The 17,066-nt window shown below is 36.7% G+C and overlaps 1 protein-coding gene across 7 annotated transcripts in view; it reads left to right on the top strand.

The window, feature by feature from the left end:
- Positions 1-17,066, top strand: part of KLHL13 (kelch like family member 13) — a 191,937-nt gene that overhangs the window by 123,202 nt on the left and 51,669 nt on the right. The window contains exon 1 of one of the 7 annotated variants that reach the window (XM_032620834.1): positions 8,227-8,717. The exons of 5 other annotated variants lie outside the window; for them this stretch is intronic. In XM_032620834.1, coding sequence (XP_032476725.1) covers positions 8,638-8,717 — 80 coding nt within the window. In that variant the 5' untranslated portion in view covers positions 8,227-8,637. Of the gene's footprint in view, positions 1-8,226; positions 8,718-9,151; positions 9,335-17,066 lie in introns of those variants that run through there. One more of the 7 variants, XM_032620837.1, reaches the window with a different exon arrangement.

Genomic DNA, 17,066 nt, shown 5'->3' with positions numbered 1-17,066 from the left:
CTCGCACGTCTTCTCTACAGGTTTTGGTCTTGGCATAGTGAGTGGATTGATTTTGGTGTTTGTGAAGTTCAAGGAGTCTATCTTACACTGTCAGGAACGGCTAATATACTACAGAGGCCTCAGTATAAACAAATGCATTTTAGTTGACAAATGCAAAAACCTGGTCCTAATTAATCAATTGGCTAATGTTTGTTCCCTGTTTAGAGTATCAGTTTAAGCTCCATGTTGCTGCTTCTTCACCCTTTTTGGAATACAAGTTATGTTGGTCTGTGCTTTACAGATCTGAATCTCAAAAACTGTTGATTCTGGAAATCCCTAAACACAAATGTTTTTGTTTACTGGCTGGACAGCATCAAACCAAGTGGCCAGACCCTGTAGTGGAAGACATAAAAATGCTCAACAGTGTCTCTGACTTAGGTCAAGCTGAATAAGGAATGAATGAATAAATATATGCTAGCTAAAGATGTATTTTACTCAAGTGTCGTATACCTTCAGAATTCCATGAGAAATGACTGATTATTGAAAACATATATTTGATTTTGAAGACGTGAAGTGGTTCTGAACTACTGGTTGAAGTAGACAGACTTAGAAAGGCAGTCAGGAACCCCAAATTTAAATTGCATCTAGCTAAAACCTAGGGTCAGCCTAGAAGATGAATTCTGTTTTCCTGAAGTCTGTTTTTCATTCCCTCATGTCAGAATCACATTTACTTTACTTAGTAGTACAACATGAGATAAAGGAAAAGAAAGGATTTCCCCCACCAGACAACCATTGCATCCAAGTAATGAAGTTAGACATAAATCTAAAACAATGCTGTTGTTAGTTTGTAACACACGAACACTTTATATAACATGAGTTAATGATGTCTTCCATCACAGGATTTTCGTAATTGCTAAATATGTTTTTGAGGCATAACAATTTTTAGTTGCATGCTAGCTTCTGTAATTTAGGCTTGCTACCATATATTTGGCATCTTGCAGTATAAATGTTTCTATACCTCCCTCCCTGCCTTTCTTTTAAGAAAAAAGTCTTTAGGGAGTTCCCTGGTAGCCTAGTTGTTAGGATTCTGGGCTTTCACTGCCGTGGCCCAGGTTCAACCCTGGTCTGGAAACTGAGATCCCACAAGCCACGCAACGCGGCCAAAAAAAAAAAAAAAAACTTTAGAATTTAAGATTACCCATGAGAAGAACTCTAAATTAGAGAATGAGAAGGTTCTCAAAATACTCATGAAAATAGAGGTATTGAACTGTTTGCTAAGTCTCTTTAATACCACCATAGTAGGCAGATATCGTAACTCTTAAATTATACCTTTAAGGAAACTGTTGGTCCCCATGTTATGGCAGTGGGTCACAAGGTTCAAGTTTGAAGTTGAGCCTTTTTTGGACTTTAAGATATTTAAAACAAAGTTAAAGCAATTGCATATAAAGGACCTTTTTCATGGAAAATTTAAGTAGTGTGGTATAATCTCAGTGAGTCAGGATTAGCTTTTCACGAAAGTGTTTTCTTCTGGTTAGCAAAATGTTATTGTGATTACCCTAAGTATTTGTAACCAAGATTTACAAATACTCAGGGAGAAGAGGTGGAACAACTTAGGTAATCGCCTGGATCTCAGTTTTGCCTGTAACATTTATGGTGCGCATGTGAATGTTATAAAAACTCTTTAGATAAAAGGATATAAATACGATTTTTTTCAAGACAGTAGCGTTATTTCATTAATTTTTGGGGATATTGAGGAAAATGTCTTATTCTAAAAGGTCTTTCAGCAACTCACATTTTTGTAAAAAATATAGGTATTACTGAAAGAATGTATAACATAGGAAATGTTGACTTTCTTTAACTGGCATGCTTTTGAGACTTAGGATTGTGATGTGCTTATTATTTTAAAAAGTTTTTCAACCATTATAGATAAACATTATTAGAAATTATTTACTCTTATCAACATAGTTCATAATTTACAAAAATTAAGATTGTAATATTGCTTATTACTTTGTCTTCGTGCACAGTTTGTAGTGTTGCTTCTATAGTTGATGCCACAAAGTAGTGAAACTATTTGAAAAGCTTTATATGCATATAATTTTTAGTCAGTAGAGCCATATTCTTAACTTTTCTTTTGAGTAACACTGCACATTTTAAATAGATTTTTATTTTGATAAGTTTGCAGACTTATCAAACAAACACATCAGAAACTCTAACAATAGTTTGGCTATTTTATTTACCAAATGTAGTTTAAGGAGATACTTAGGAAGTTGTTGAGAGACAACTAAACAGTTAAATTATTATTATTTGAGGTGAGAGCAGAGATTTTTCCTTAGAGCAATCCATCATCACTGTCAGTGATGCCTTTATTTTACTTAAGGAAGTATGTGTTCTGGGTGATTTTCTTCAACGTATGCTTATTTTTAACAAGAAAATGTGTATGTTTAATTTTTTTTCATTTTAAGGACTTTATAGCCTAAAATTATCAAATTAACAAATGGATATTCCTTTTACTTTGAACTCTGCTTTTAGTCATAGCAGAATCAATAACAGCATTTTTAAAACTTTTCAGGATATATCCTGGCTTCAGTACACAGTTCTTGTTTAACCACTACTCTGCTTATAAAAATCTCGCTTCCAGTCTACTCAACAAATACTTACTGAGTGCTTTCCCGTGTGCCAGGAATAGTGATCAATCAGGAAGATAAAGATTCAGGGATTCCTTCTTGAAGGAGGAGCATGAGTTTGGGGAAGGCATCTCAGGCAGACAAAGAAGCAAAGCTGGAGCACGGGGGTGTCCTAACAGCAGGCCTCTTATTGGAGCCCTGGATACATTATCCCTATTTGATGATCATAAACTGTCTCTGTAAATGGCTTTTTTCAACAATTTAAAATGGTAATGCAAAATCATGTATATAGATAGTATGTATGTGAAAATCATTGATTTCCACCATTACCCCTCCCAATACACCCAAACAATTTGATTTGGGGTTTAAGGCATTTTTTTTTTTTTTTTTTTAATTTTTTTTTATTTTTTGGTACGCGGGCCTCTCACTGTTGTGGCCTCTCCCGTTGCGGAGCACAGGCTCCAGACGCGCACGCTCAGCGGCCATGGCCCACGGGCCCAGCCGCCCCGCGGCACGCAGAATCCTCCCAGACCAGGGCACGAACCCGCGCCCCCCACATCGGCAGGCGGACTCTCAACCACTGCGCCACCAGGGAAGCCCTAAGGCATTTTTTAATACACGGGAATACTTAAGAATTAATTTAGGTTATGCATGTCAAAGATGTATGAAGACTTACTTGGGCATATGGATTTGGGAATCATGTGAATGAAGAACTCAAGGGTAGCCCCCCCCCAAAAAAAGCCATAAAGAATATAGATACTGCAGAAAACAAAAAGAAGAAGGAAGGGCAAGGACTTCTGAATTTCCCATTCAGTGCAAATCCTTTTTTCAGCGTAGTGAGATTAAGGGTAGTCAGAATCTGTGGATCGTTGGGTCCCCAACAGCTGGATCTCTCTTGTTGCCTGCTCAGTCCTTTCTACACCAACTCCCATCTTAGCCTCATAAACTCATTCATCTGACCCCCAGTTATAAAAGGTGCTACATAAACGTCAGGAACCACTACCATTCTGGCTTTCCATTCTCCCTCCAGCCAGTCCATTACTTTCCTCACCCTTACTTTTTTTCTCCTTTGTTCCCCTTACCTTATCAGCTTACTAGCTCCTCTTATTGCTGTTCTATACCTGACTCCCCCAGAGCAAACAAAGAAACAAACAAACGTTTAGTACCCATATTTTCCTTTGGAAATGTTAAAGATCAGAAGAGTATTTCCCTTCACATTACTTATGCCATCATGGCCTGAGGAATTCTCTGTGCATACACACACACATGTGCGTATGTGCCTGCACAAGTGTGTTTTTCTACTTGTTTGTATTGTGAAGGAGATAGGTCCTACAGTAATCCAAGGCATAGTCATGGTTACAATAATCTGTGTAAATTCTTTGTGGGACCGTAAGAGTCCACACAGGTCCGTTAAGGAAATTGATTTGTGAGAAGGTGCTTATAAAAGATGAAATAATGACTTTCCAAAGCAGCTGTCTTTGAGAAATGTCTAGGATTTTCCATTTTAATCTTAGCAAGGCGACATATCAGAGTATCTAGTAAGAAATGTTTAATGTATTTGATATTCAATTTCCTAAAACAAATCAAAAGGAGACACACACACACCTAAGTATATATAGCCATTCGCGTGAACAGTTCTATTTCCTGTAATGAGGAGCCCTGAATGTATTAAGAATTGTGCTCTGTTGTCTAGAAGTTAACTTTTTGTAAGCTTTAAAGGGTTTAACAGTCTTACTTGGTTGCCATCCAAGTACTTTTACTGATTGGTAGGATATAAACAGAGCACACGATTTGGCATGATCTACAGTCTTGTCTGAGCAACAGGAATAACATGGATCTCCCAGATTAGTCTGAAGGGACATTGTCAGGACTCCAGAAGATTACACAGTGCCTGCTCATACAAACGATGGTTAACGCTATTATTCTTCAGTTGTACTTACCACGGGATTAAGCAAAACTTGCAAGAAAAAGGTAGGTTAGTTCTTAGGGAATATTGGGAATATATGGAGAAAGGTCAGATATGTGACATATTAGTCAATTCATTTCACGAGATGGTGGTACTGGAGACAAACTGTAGCAGTCAGTAAGCAAATTAAACTTTCATATAAAGTCATTTAGAAACATTTACATTGAGAAAAAAAATTAGGCTCTTGGCTATATATTTCACTTTTCTCTCATACTATGACTGGCTTGATTTTTACTCACCGTTTTCTCCCTGATCGTTCTTAAACACCTTCTGGAATTAAGATTTTGGAAATGGTCTTTCTGCACACGTTTGTATTTTTGGTGTTCCTTTCCCATGTCTGTCTTTGAGTGTACATATAATTGGAGGAATAAATAACTCTTTGTAGTTCTTTTGAATACATTGAGACATTTGTAGAATGTGGTTCACTTCATATGGAAACAAACATCTTCTGGAACTGTCTCATTGAGAAGAAAGGACAGTAGGGATTCTAGAGCAGGAGTCCTAGACTAGGAGATGGAATTTGGTTTCTAGTTCCAGTTCTGCTACTAGCTAGTAGTGTGACAAGTTAACTTCTCTGGGCTTCAGTTTTTTCATCTATACAATGAGGGTACTGAGCAAGATGATTTGTAAAAGTTCTACAAACCTTCTCTTTCTACTTTGGGAACCAGGGAATTCTGTGTTTTAAGATTTGGCCAAGAATGACTTCTTTCATGGCCTTGGCCAAGTCCCAACATTGTTCTTTATTACATCTCTGAAATACGCATTCACAGGTATTTTTGAGTGATTGATGTTCATACAATGTTTTGAAGAGCTTTTGTACATGTTGTCTTTCTATCCCATTTTATGCAGTTGTCCATAATAGAAACCGAGTGTTCTGTAAATGAAATCAGTGTTTCCTGTGATGTGAACGAGGGCTTTTGACATTTCCCAGTCTAAATATTTTTTTAAATTAATTAATTAATTGACTTGTTTATTTTTGGCTGTGTTGGGTCTTCATTGCTGCACGTGGGCTTTCTCTAGTTGCGGCGAGCAGGGGCTACTACTCTTGGTTGCAGTGCGCAGGCCTCTCATTGCGGCGGCTTCTCTTGTTGCGGAGCATGGGCTCTAGGCGTGCAGGCTTCAGTAGTTGCAGCACGCGGGCTCAGTAGTTGTGGCTCGTGGGCTCTAGAGCACAGGCTCAGTAGTTGTGGCGCACGGGCTTAGTTGCTCTGTGACATGTGGGATCTTCCCGGACCAGGGCTCGAACCCGTGTCCCCTGCATTGGCAGGCGGATTCTTAACCACTGCGCCACCAGGGAGGTTCCCCCCAGTCTAAATATTAAAGTAGTGGGACCACTGAGCTTGCATAAAATTATATTTAAAATATATATTTAATCATTTCCTTCCTTTCACTCTGTAGGTGAAAACATTTTTAGTTCTGGAATGTAATAGTAATTACACTCTGTAGTTGCTACTAGAGTCGCCATCAGGGTAGTAAAATCTGATTAATTTGGACCCTGCTAATTTCATGGACTATATTTCTAGTTAAGGGAATTATTTTTAAAGCCTTTGGCATATTGGTTGTTTGCTCATGAGAGAGAATTACAAATGACTTCTAGCAATTTATTAAATCAAAAGAAATGAATATAAATAAATGCTCATCATCAGATATAATGCTTTTCGGGTTTGGGGGTCTTTAAGAGTGTTTAGGATGGGTGGAAGAAAGCAGTCTTTCTTTTCACTTTGAACAAATATTACAACCGTTGGAGTGCTACAAAAACAGGTTCTGAACATTAAGTCTAAGAGATGATTTGGTGGTATTGGTTGATTTCTTTGGAGCCAAATGAGATTAGACCAAGAATATGTTGGTTTTTTGAATCAGTTGATTGCTCGTAGTAGAATAATAACTTGAGAACCTTTGCAGTAAAGTGATCTTCGCCTGTTTGGGGAGGTTACCCTCTTGGAAATTTGGAAAACTCTACATTCACCCTATTTCCCCCTCATAAATATTGAGTAGTCTTCACAGATAAAGACTCAAAACACTTAACTACCTTGGTTTTACATAGGTTTGGGGGTCTTTGTTCTCAGAAGGAGAAGTTACATTTGCAATTACTACTTTGTAATATTTTCATAAGCTGGAAAGTGATTGAAGTTTCTCTCTAAAATTGCTCCATATAGCTAATTTGTAGCTGTTTTATATTTTTAAATGTTTGAGAATGCTTCAGGGCTTTGGAATGAAACATTCCAAACTTGCTTGATGAGTGTGTGTGTGTGTGTGTGTGTGTGTGCGCACGCGTGCGCGCGTGTGTGTATTGTGTGTGTTTTCCTTCTTGGGGTTTCCAACAAGTTACCACTGCCAATTGTACCTAGGACCTTTTTGCTCCTTAACTATTAAGATTATTATACAAATCCTTCTAATGTAAAATATTGACTGCAGTTTATTTGTATTAGTGGCACTTTTAAAAAACTTTTAAAATGTATTTTGGCCACTAAGATATTGATAAATATTCCTTTCTCTGATTCCTTTGAAGACTTCTGTGAGACAGTTTTTGACGGGGGGTACTGAAAAGAGTTGGAAATACCATTTAACCCTTTAAGTTGCTTGACTGAGTTTTTGTGCAGTGTTTTTGTGTCTGATAGATTGAATAAAAATTATTTGTGAGGTAGTGATGGCTGAGACCTATTTAGTATTTAATAAAGTTTATGCATTACTGGTCAATGTTTCAAAATAAGCTTTCTCTCCTTAGGTATGTATGCCTGAATGTATATACTACGTATACATATATGTTGGATTTCATAGGAAAATACATTGTTGAATGTTGATGTGTTCTTGAAGGTACTTGTGATTACCTTAGGTGATTTCACGCTGTATGCTGGTATATGAAATTACGTATTTTGCAGTTTTTGAAAGCAGTGTCTTTCTTACAGAAATAATTACCTGTGCTTTTTGAATACAAATGAGAAAGGCTCTTAGGGACTAAATCTCAATCTTTCAAAAACTGGGAATCGTTTGGAAAGAGCATATGAAAGCCAGCTACTTAAGTTGGAAGGACAAGCTTATTGTTTGAATATAAACTTGAAAGTAAATATGAGCTTTTCATCACTGCGACGAGTTTTTAAAAAGGTAGCGGCTTTCATGTCAATGGCGGTCCTCCTTTATTAAGCTTGCATTTGATGAAGATGGGTAATTCGGTTTTTAGGTAGAAGGTGGAAGGATGCATTGAGGGTAGATATTTAGTGATGGCGACTTGCCTACATCAGAAATAAAATTCTTCAACCTGAAAATAAAGAATTCAGCATAATACCGGTTTATCCTATTTTCACTTCTTTGAATTGTGTAGAAAGTGTGTGAGTTTGGTGCTTTAAACAGAAACTTGAAACACCCAGTCGCGTTCTGGGCATTTACAACGCTATTTTCTGGCAGTATTTTAAAACAATACAGATGAAGCCTCTATTTGCCGTTACTTTCATGAAATACGTCAACCTCCCTTTGACGGCAGCTTGAATTTTTGATCCTCCTTGTCAGTTACTAACCCCTAGATGTTACTGGACCCGCCGCTGAGCTCTGGAATGGTCCCTGCTGGACACCTGCTTGGTGTCTCTCCTCTAGGCAATTTGTGAGCTGTTTGGGGGCGGGGGAGGCGTGAAGGAGGGTGAAGCGGAGGGAAAGGGGGAGAGAAGAAGGGGAGGGCAGCACTGAATTAGATTGTTGATAGCGTCCCTCCGAGGACTGCTATTAAGAGCACGCTATTCTGTACTTCTCTGCTGCAGAAGACAGAGTGATATTCGTGTTAGCACACGGCATGTTGTAAATGTATGAGATTTTTGCTCATCCTGGCTTGGAAATAAGAATAGGGAAAAGAGAGCAACTTGAATCAGAAGCTACTAGAAGAGCGTGCAGAGTTCTGCAGCAGTTTATATTTGTTCTTACATTTTGCCTTCTTCTAACTGGAAAACAGAGAGACTGGCATTTTTTTTAAACGGGCTCTTCCCATAATGGCATTCTTGTATTGTGTGGCCAGAGCTTGCACAGGAGGAAAGCAGGCTGCCGAATTTAGTCACTGATCTCTATTAGCTGTGGCCTAAGGCTATGCTGAGGTTTATATCCCATTTGTATTGTTGCAGCTCAAAAGAAGAATGTTCAGAGGATGACAAGTGTATTCTGAGTAGGTATGTTGTTTCATTTTCATATGAAACCCGTCTATTTTTTTTTTTTTCCTGCTACTATTGGTCAGAAATCAGGTTAATAGGTGCAGAATATACTGCAGTGCTGCAGTATCCCTGTTAAGGTAGAACAATGGTAATGCAAGCTTAAAATAATACCAAAAAAAAAAAAAACCACCCCAAACCCTAGCCGCTTTTATCAAATAAAGCTGCATTGTGTGGTAAGCACAGTGCAGTCTTTTCAAAAAAAATATACTGCAGTCAACGCTTTCCTAACGAGGTGGCACTATTGTTGAGTTCGAACGATAGAATCATCATTTGCTTTAGGGGACAGGAGGATTTAAAGGAGGTACCTTGCAGCCCTATTTTACAGATTGGAAGCATCGGTTTAAGGGCACTGGCAGAATCGTTTGCTTGTTCTCCGCGGCAGCCACTGCTGTGTCAGTACAGTGTGGAATGGAAGTCATAGTTGGTAGTCTGTTATGGAAACGCTGTTTACTGTTATTGTAGTACCGTGGTGACAACATGCCATTGAAATGGAAAACGAGCTCTCCTGCTATCTGGAAATTCCCAGTTCCTGTGCTTAAAACATCCAGGTCAACTCCACTTTCTCCAGCATACATGTAAGTGAGAGAAAATAGGATATTAAAGTGGGATTTCATTCATGAATCAACCTTGTGACAAAAGGGGGTAGAAAATCCCAAACAGCAACATCCAAAACCCCACAAGATTAAAAACCTCAAGCTTGCTTACATTTAAATATATTGGCATGCCCACATTTTACCATTGTTTTGTTCTTCTAGGAGTTTATGTTTCTTTTCATTTAAAGTGCCTAATGGTAATGTAATTACTAAGATGAAAGTCTAAAGGTATATCTAAGGAATTGCATAAGGATAAACTTTTACATTGGTTGGATGTTTTGAATTTTTGTGTATCTGAAATACTTAAGACGACTTCTTTTGTGTCATGGCACAAAAACGCTCATGATTGATGTGTTAAATATGGAAATGCTTTCTATAATTTTTTGATGAATTTGAAACATTCAGAGTTAACACATTGATCAGAAAATGAGTCTTTTAATGAGGACTTGATACTTGAGTTGTGTATGAACATTAATAAGTTTGATATTATATCTTTCTCAGTTTTATAATTCGAGTTCTGAAGTATAAGTTTGAATTTGTGCAAATTATAGTTCTATGAGTAGTTATTTATATACATGGAGTTGAAAAGTGTATTATACAAATATCTATTTTTGAAATTTATTTTAAGTAAATATGTACTGAAGTATATTGGGACGTCTTTCTAGAATTTTTGAAAATCTTATTTTTTAAATTTGCAAAGTGTTGCTTTAAAAACAAAATCTGGGAGATATAATAAAATATTCTTTTAAAGTATTGTCTGTGATCTTCTTTTAGTAGAGGAAGGAGTGAGGGAAAGCTGGACTTTTTTTTATTAAATAATTGTACAAGAAAAGCTTTTGAGTGAAAGTCTGTCTTAACTGTAAGTGTTCCCTTTAAAATATTTTTCAGTAGGACAGATGTGGAAAATTCTTCCCACTTTAGGTCCATTGTGTGTTTAGAAATCTGGTGAGTTGCCATTTTATTACTTAGTTTTTGTTTTATATGAGGTTCAGATGCACGGTGGTATCTCTCTGGTTCTTTGAAAGGCTTTCAGCTGCTGAGGAAGTGTGCTTGTGCTCTCAGTCCAAAAGAAGCAATTCCCGGGAAAGCGAGGAAAAATGAGGACATTTCAGAGTTGAATCCTGTCATCATTTCATTTTCAGATTATTTTTTCTATTCCTTCTTAGAGATGCTTCAGATTATTTTATCTGGGTGTTAAACTCTGTTTCCCATAAAGTTAAACATTTAAGTTATATTTGTAAAAGAAAAAAGAAAAAAATCAGCTCTGTTTGTTTCTCAAAAGCTGCATTTGTCAAAAGTGCAAATTAATGGAGGTGACAAGTTAATGGAGCTCCTTCAAATAATTCGAGAAAATGAGATGTGCCTGTTGTCTTTATATATCTTAGCTGGTGAGAAATGACCAAAGATTTACCAAAAGCAAATTCATCATCAAAACAAAACATACACACCCCAAACTAAAATCAATAGGTTACAATTAATAATGGTTACTAATGATTCTAGTATTCCTACTGCATTTTACTGTCCAAAAGATCCAATTTGTAGCCCCTGTTGCAGCTGATTTGCTACTTTTTAGAGATGATTGAAAAATACTTACATTTTTTTAATCCATACTAGCCACAAGCTCGGGTACAGCTTAATACAACATCTTTAATGAACCACTTTCTTTCTTTTAAGTCCTCACCTCTTTGACCTGGTGATATGAGTGAATTGATTTAGATGAGAGAAGCCAGAAAATGTCATAGATCTTGCACGTTGGCATTGAGTGTTGGTAGTACACATATGTAGAAATGGAAAAGTATATTTGAGGAGCTGGTGTTAGTCTGGACTATTTTGACATTGTGACGGTCTGTATTGTTAAATTGGCCTTAACTTATTTTTTTAATAAATAAATTAATATGAGGTTTAAAATATTATGTAAATATACACAGAGAATATATGTTAAATATAGGAAAAGAAGACTAGCTTGGGGAGTTTAAATCAAGTTTTAAATAAATTATTTCATTTTTGACTGATTTAGAGTTCACTGCCTTGCTGGGCCAGAAATAAAAATACCACGTTTAACATGTTGTTCTCATCAGTGCTTCCTTATATTCCATAGCACTTCTACACACAGATGATATTTAAGTTGAGCACATTTTTCACTCAAAAATTGTAAAGAGTAAGTTAGAATCCTGGGTCAAGTAACATCATGTTTGCTCTCGTGGTCGGTTGGGTGGGCAAACATAGATTAGATGGCTACTTGTGTCTTTTGGGTCTAAAGTCTTTGCATTGAAATGGAGCAGTTAAATTCTGACTCTCTGATAGATTGTGATATTTTAGGATTTACCTGTAAAATTACGTATAAACATTAAAAATACTATCTTGAGTATAGAATTCTTCCCAGTTAATATAAGCATCTTTTGGTATATTTGCTTGTATTGGTTTGTAATGTTTTATCGTTATTTACTGTGATTTGTCGAATACATATTACATGATTTTCATTGATGACTTGGGTGCTTTTTCAAAGACTGAAATTTCAATATAAAATATTTTTGCTTGTAGTAAAAATGTATCGTAGTAATGGAGCAAATATGGAGAAATATAAAGGTTCCTTATGGTTTCTTTCTAAACTCAATGTAGGTGCTGCTGGCTAGAACTCTTCCATTGATGCTGGTGATATAGGGCAGTGCTGCTATCCACTAGTGAAAGCTAGAATAGAGAATGTTTTACTTACTGCAAACATTGAACAGAAAAGCTTTTTTTTCCTTGTGGATTTAAAGTCCACGTTGGCTTGCTTTCTGCTTGTTTAGAATCTGAACGTGAGTTAAAACCTTTCCATGTTTTCAAGACTTATTGATGATAAAGACAATGTTTATGATAATATTAAGGAAAATAGCTTCTTATAGAGCATAAAGTGCTTTTCAAATTGTGTTAAAATATGACTTGGGAAGAGTGGAGTATCATAAAGACAAAAGATTTGGGAAAATAATCCTTTGGCCTTTAGATAGCTTGATTACCAAATATTATTTAGTCTTTATTAGGTAGAGTCTCCCTTCAGCTTCAGTTTTGAACACTTGCAAGGGTGGTGTGCCATCCATGTGGAATTCTGAAGGGACTGTCTTGATGGAAATCTGAGTGATGTGTTTGTGTTACACTCTGTTCAGCAGAAGGTTGAAGTTCGACCTTAGCCTGAAGGAGTATCTCCTGGTCAGTGTAAGCTAAATTAGTAGACTCTGCTCCTGACAGGTGTGAACCATGTAAATTAACCTGTCAATTTGCCTAAATTAATAAAGCTGAAAGGGCAGTCACTTCTAAGTGGTTTTCTGGTGTTTTGGTATTCATTGTTTTCAGGCAGTAGATGATTCCTTCAGGCTGATGTTATAGGGTTAATGTACTGTTAGATTCCAAGGACACACTGAAATAGAACAGAATTAGCATTAGCTATCTTTTTATCTTTCTTCACAAGCGGTTAAGTCTTGCTAATAATGGTGTGGCCACAAGGAGGAAGACAATAGGTAAGAATTAACCAGCATGATGTAACAGTGAATCATAGCAAGCCAGACAATGGGTGTAGAATGAGTGTTAGTGAATTAGACTTGTCCTCTCTTAGCCAATACACTTGTATTCAGTTAGCATCCTGTTTACAACTATTTTGTTTACTATGTAAAATATATTTTAGAGTAAGTGCCAATAGCACTGACTTTTATAGAAATCATTTTCTATCATTTTATCATTGAGATTCAGTATCTAGATTTCCCTAGAAAAAAATGGTGCTTTATTTAATTGTCAATAATTTGTCTAGATTTAGTCATACTATATAAATGTTCCTTGTTTGTGGGTGATTCAAAGGACAGTGAAAATTAAAACATGCACGTTCTAAATTTGACATGTTTTCTATCCCCTAAGATTGTCCTTTTTCTAATTTAGTGAATAAAATACAACCTTGAAAATAAAATAAAACAAAACCTTAGGTATCCTTTTCATCTAGCAAAATACTTCCCAAATTGATATTCTCAAATTAGAAAAGAATATAATTAGTTAGACATTTTCACAATTAGTGTATACATAAACTTTTGTTTGTGTCTGCTTAATTTGTTTTTTTTACAACATATGCTCAATCTAACAAAATTATGTGGAGAAATAACACAAATAACACAGAGCAATTTAGCGCTCATCTGTAACTCTTGTAGCATGTTTCTTGTGAATTTCCATTGTCTGAACTTGCAGAAGGGCTAGCTTAACACTTATTAATGGAAAATCATAGAGATAAAAGTGACCTTAGATGTCATTTAGAGAATCCAAATCCCCTTTAAAGCAGGAATCCTTCCTGTGACAACTCTGAAAGATGCCGATGCACCTTCTCCTTGATCACTGTCAGTGACAAAGAGCTCACTACCTCCCCAAGCCAGCACCTTTCATTCGTGGACAGCTCTTCCATGCACTGAGCAAAATCAATTCCTCTTATCTTTCATCTCCTGTTCCTAGTGTGGCCTTCTGGAGCTACGGAGAAAAATATTATTTCCTCCATAACGTACAAGCCCGGAAATCTTCTTTCTTTAACCGTTACTCATGTGACATGTTTTCCAGACTCTTCACTCTGCTGGTTGTGCCTCGCCCAGATAGTTTTTTTGTGTTAAACTTTATACAAGATACTACATCTGAATGAGATGCTCCCCACATGGTCCGACTAGAAGAGACCTCTCTCCTTTCGTACAGGCGTTTTGCTTATCTTAAAGAGCCTGCGATTATATTATTTTTTAATCATAGCATTCACCCTGAACCACAGTGACTCAGAGTTTACAAACTTCTTTTCGGAGGTTTACGACTAGATCGCTTGTTCCTCCTAGTCAGCGTTTATTCTCTTGGCTACTTCAGATCTTCGCGTCTGAGGAATTCTGGCATGTGCAAATGAAATTAAAATTTTGTTTTAAAGCCTATTGTATGTGTCTTTTAAAAGATCTCTTAAAACCATTGAACGTATCTGAGGAATATTGCACACAAGAAACTTACAAGACAGAAAGCTAGTATTTCGGATGCTTTCAGCAATTTCCAAGAATTTTACTTGTCGAAAATTTATCTAGATTCTTTTTTTTTTTTATGCCTAAATGAGTGTTACTTCCAAGAACCCCTCAAAACATTTCCCCAGAGGGAAGAGAGACGGAAATGCAAATCTTTCACCATCATGCGAAGTCTGGAGTTACTAAGAACTCTAAGGATTCCAGACATTCTGCTTGAAATTTAGAATATTTAGATGAGACCTAAATAGGGCCAAGTTAGGGGGAGGGAAAAGAAAGAAGGAAGAGATAGGCAAGTATTTGTATTAATGACCGTATTACTCGTAAAGAGTCAAGAATTATAAGCGCTGTGCATGCCGATATTTTAAATTGAAATAGCAGCCACAGTGTATTACTTTATCTCCTCAAGGCCAAGAAAGAGGTGGTATAAACGTGAGATCCTTAGGGAATCCGTACATAAAGAAGTTACTGAGCAATCCACTTTTGAAAGAGCTCAGTTCTTTTTCAGTCACCTTGTATATTGAGTTTATAATACTCAGAAGTTACTGCCTGTTATGCGCCAGGCATAACTCTGCTGGGTGTTATGGATATAGTCCTTGCAGCTATTCAAAATGACTAGACTTTATCTTCTATCCTATCTTTATTTATAAACAATTAAATTGCTTGATTTATTTTGCTCCTGTGAAAATTCTAAACCAAGACAACCAGTTTAAATAACATTCTTGTTTACTGTGCTTGCATTATTGATAATGGATTTAATGGCAATGAAAATACTACAGAGGAGAAATGTATCTGGGCTCACTGAGGAGATATGAATTGGATATAGATACCAGATTTTAAAGTGCATATGTTGTGGTGATCATTTCGCAATATATACAAATATCAAATCATTATGTTGTACACCTGAAACTAATACAATGTATGTCAGTTATACTCCAATATTTAAACAAAGAAAAAAAGAGAAAGTACATATTCCATAAGATGGAAAATGATGCAATTTACATTTAAACTTGATAGTCACTTTTTTAAACAAGAAAAATGGAGTGCCGTTCTTTAAGTTGGACAGGGCTTAGGTGCTTTATAGCACACAAGTGTATATATTTTTACCTTACAAGCATCAACAATTTGATCCCAGACTATATGATGTAATCTTAGAGAAAAATAAAATTATATTATGTTTCCAATTATAGTAAAATATTTTCACTGGCATGACTTACTATGATGAGGGTATATGTTGTTTTTAACCCAATTTTGCGACACTTATGGTATGGTAAGACAGGAGCATGCCCAACTCGTTGGACAATTCTTCTTATGATATGGTTCAGTGGAGAAATGAAATAACGTGTTTCCATAAGAAAAATGTAATTAAAAACAACTTTCAGAATTCTTGAATCTAGCCTATACAACAGATATTGTAAATTTCATGTGAAACATATTTATTTGCAATTTTCAAAATATCCTGGTTTAACATAGTTAAATGTAATACAATTTATTGAGTGCTACTATAAAAGTGCAAAGCACGGTGTGAAAACTTCCCCAATTTTGCTGTATGGGGAGACACTGCTTTGGGAAAGATTCCCGGTGTTCTCCTTACTTGTTGCAAGTAGTAATAAATCCTTCCCTCACTGGAAAAAAAAAGGGCCAAGCACTTTGGAAGCTGCCCCCCAAACACTCTATGAGGGCAAGTCTTTTCCCTGTTTTACTCTAAGGGCACAGTGGTTCCGAGAAGTTAATTAACTTGCTCAATGTTACACTTCAAGTAAGAGGTGAAGTGAAAATTCAAATGCAGTTCTGCTTGATTTCAATGATCTTGACTCCTCTAATGCCTTTTTCTTTTTATAGACTCTTGCTACTTTCATGCCATCTACTAATTAGGAAATATCTCACTAGAATTCGAAGAACAAAGGAGTATGACAGATGAGATAAACTTTTTTGAATTGGGTGGTGGTACAGGGAGAAGTTAGCTTTACTTTGTGGTACTGTCAAGTGGTGAAGTTGCAGGAAAATACTGGGGCAATTATCTTTACTTACTGATATGATACTGGGATTAACCTCATTGTTTCCTATTTCTTTCGAAGCACTATTCTACCTTCGTTGGCCAGCCACCTTTTCTCCCCCCAGTAATTAGTTGCCATTGACTGGAGCAGATGTGCTCTGTTTATCACAGTCCTAGGGTACTAACCAGTCAGCATGTTTAGTACTTTCTTGTGGACATGATTGTGCCATTGCTTGATTGTGTGCAGGCACTGAGAAAAACCTCCATGTATGAGTTTTCTATTGCTGCCATAACAAATTGCTGCAAGCTAATGGCTTAAAACGTCACAAATTTATTGTGTTATAGTTTTTTAGGTCAGAAGTCTGGTATGGGTCTCACTGGGCTAAAATCACGGTGTTGGTGGAGCTGTGTTTGCTTCTGAGGCTCTAGGGGAGACTGCATTTCCTTCTCGTTTGGATCATTGACAGAATTCAGTTCTTTGCAGTTGTAGAACCACCAAGGTCCTTATCTTCTTGCTGGCTGTAAGGCAACAGTTGATCTCAGCTTCTAGAGGCCACCAGCATTGGCTTCTGGCTCCCTTTCTCCATCTTCAGCGCCAGCGATGGCAGGAGTCTTTTTCACATCTCTCTCTCTCTCTGACCCACTCTTCTGCCTTTCTCTTCCACCTTTAAGGACTTAACGTGATTAGATTGGAAGGTGCAGGGGCTCGATTGAGTTTTTGATT

Source organism: Phocoena sinus, chromosome X (genome assembly GCF_008692025.1).
Source record: "Phocoena sinus isolate mPhoSin1 chromosome X, mPhoSin1.pri, whole genome shotgun sequence".
NCBI classification, from domain to species: Eukaryota; Metazoa; Chordata; class Mammalia; order Artiodactyla; family Phocoenidae; genus Phocoena; species Phocoena sinus.
This window is presented reverse-complemented; position numbering and strand designations above follow the sequence as displayed.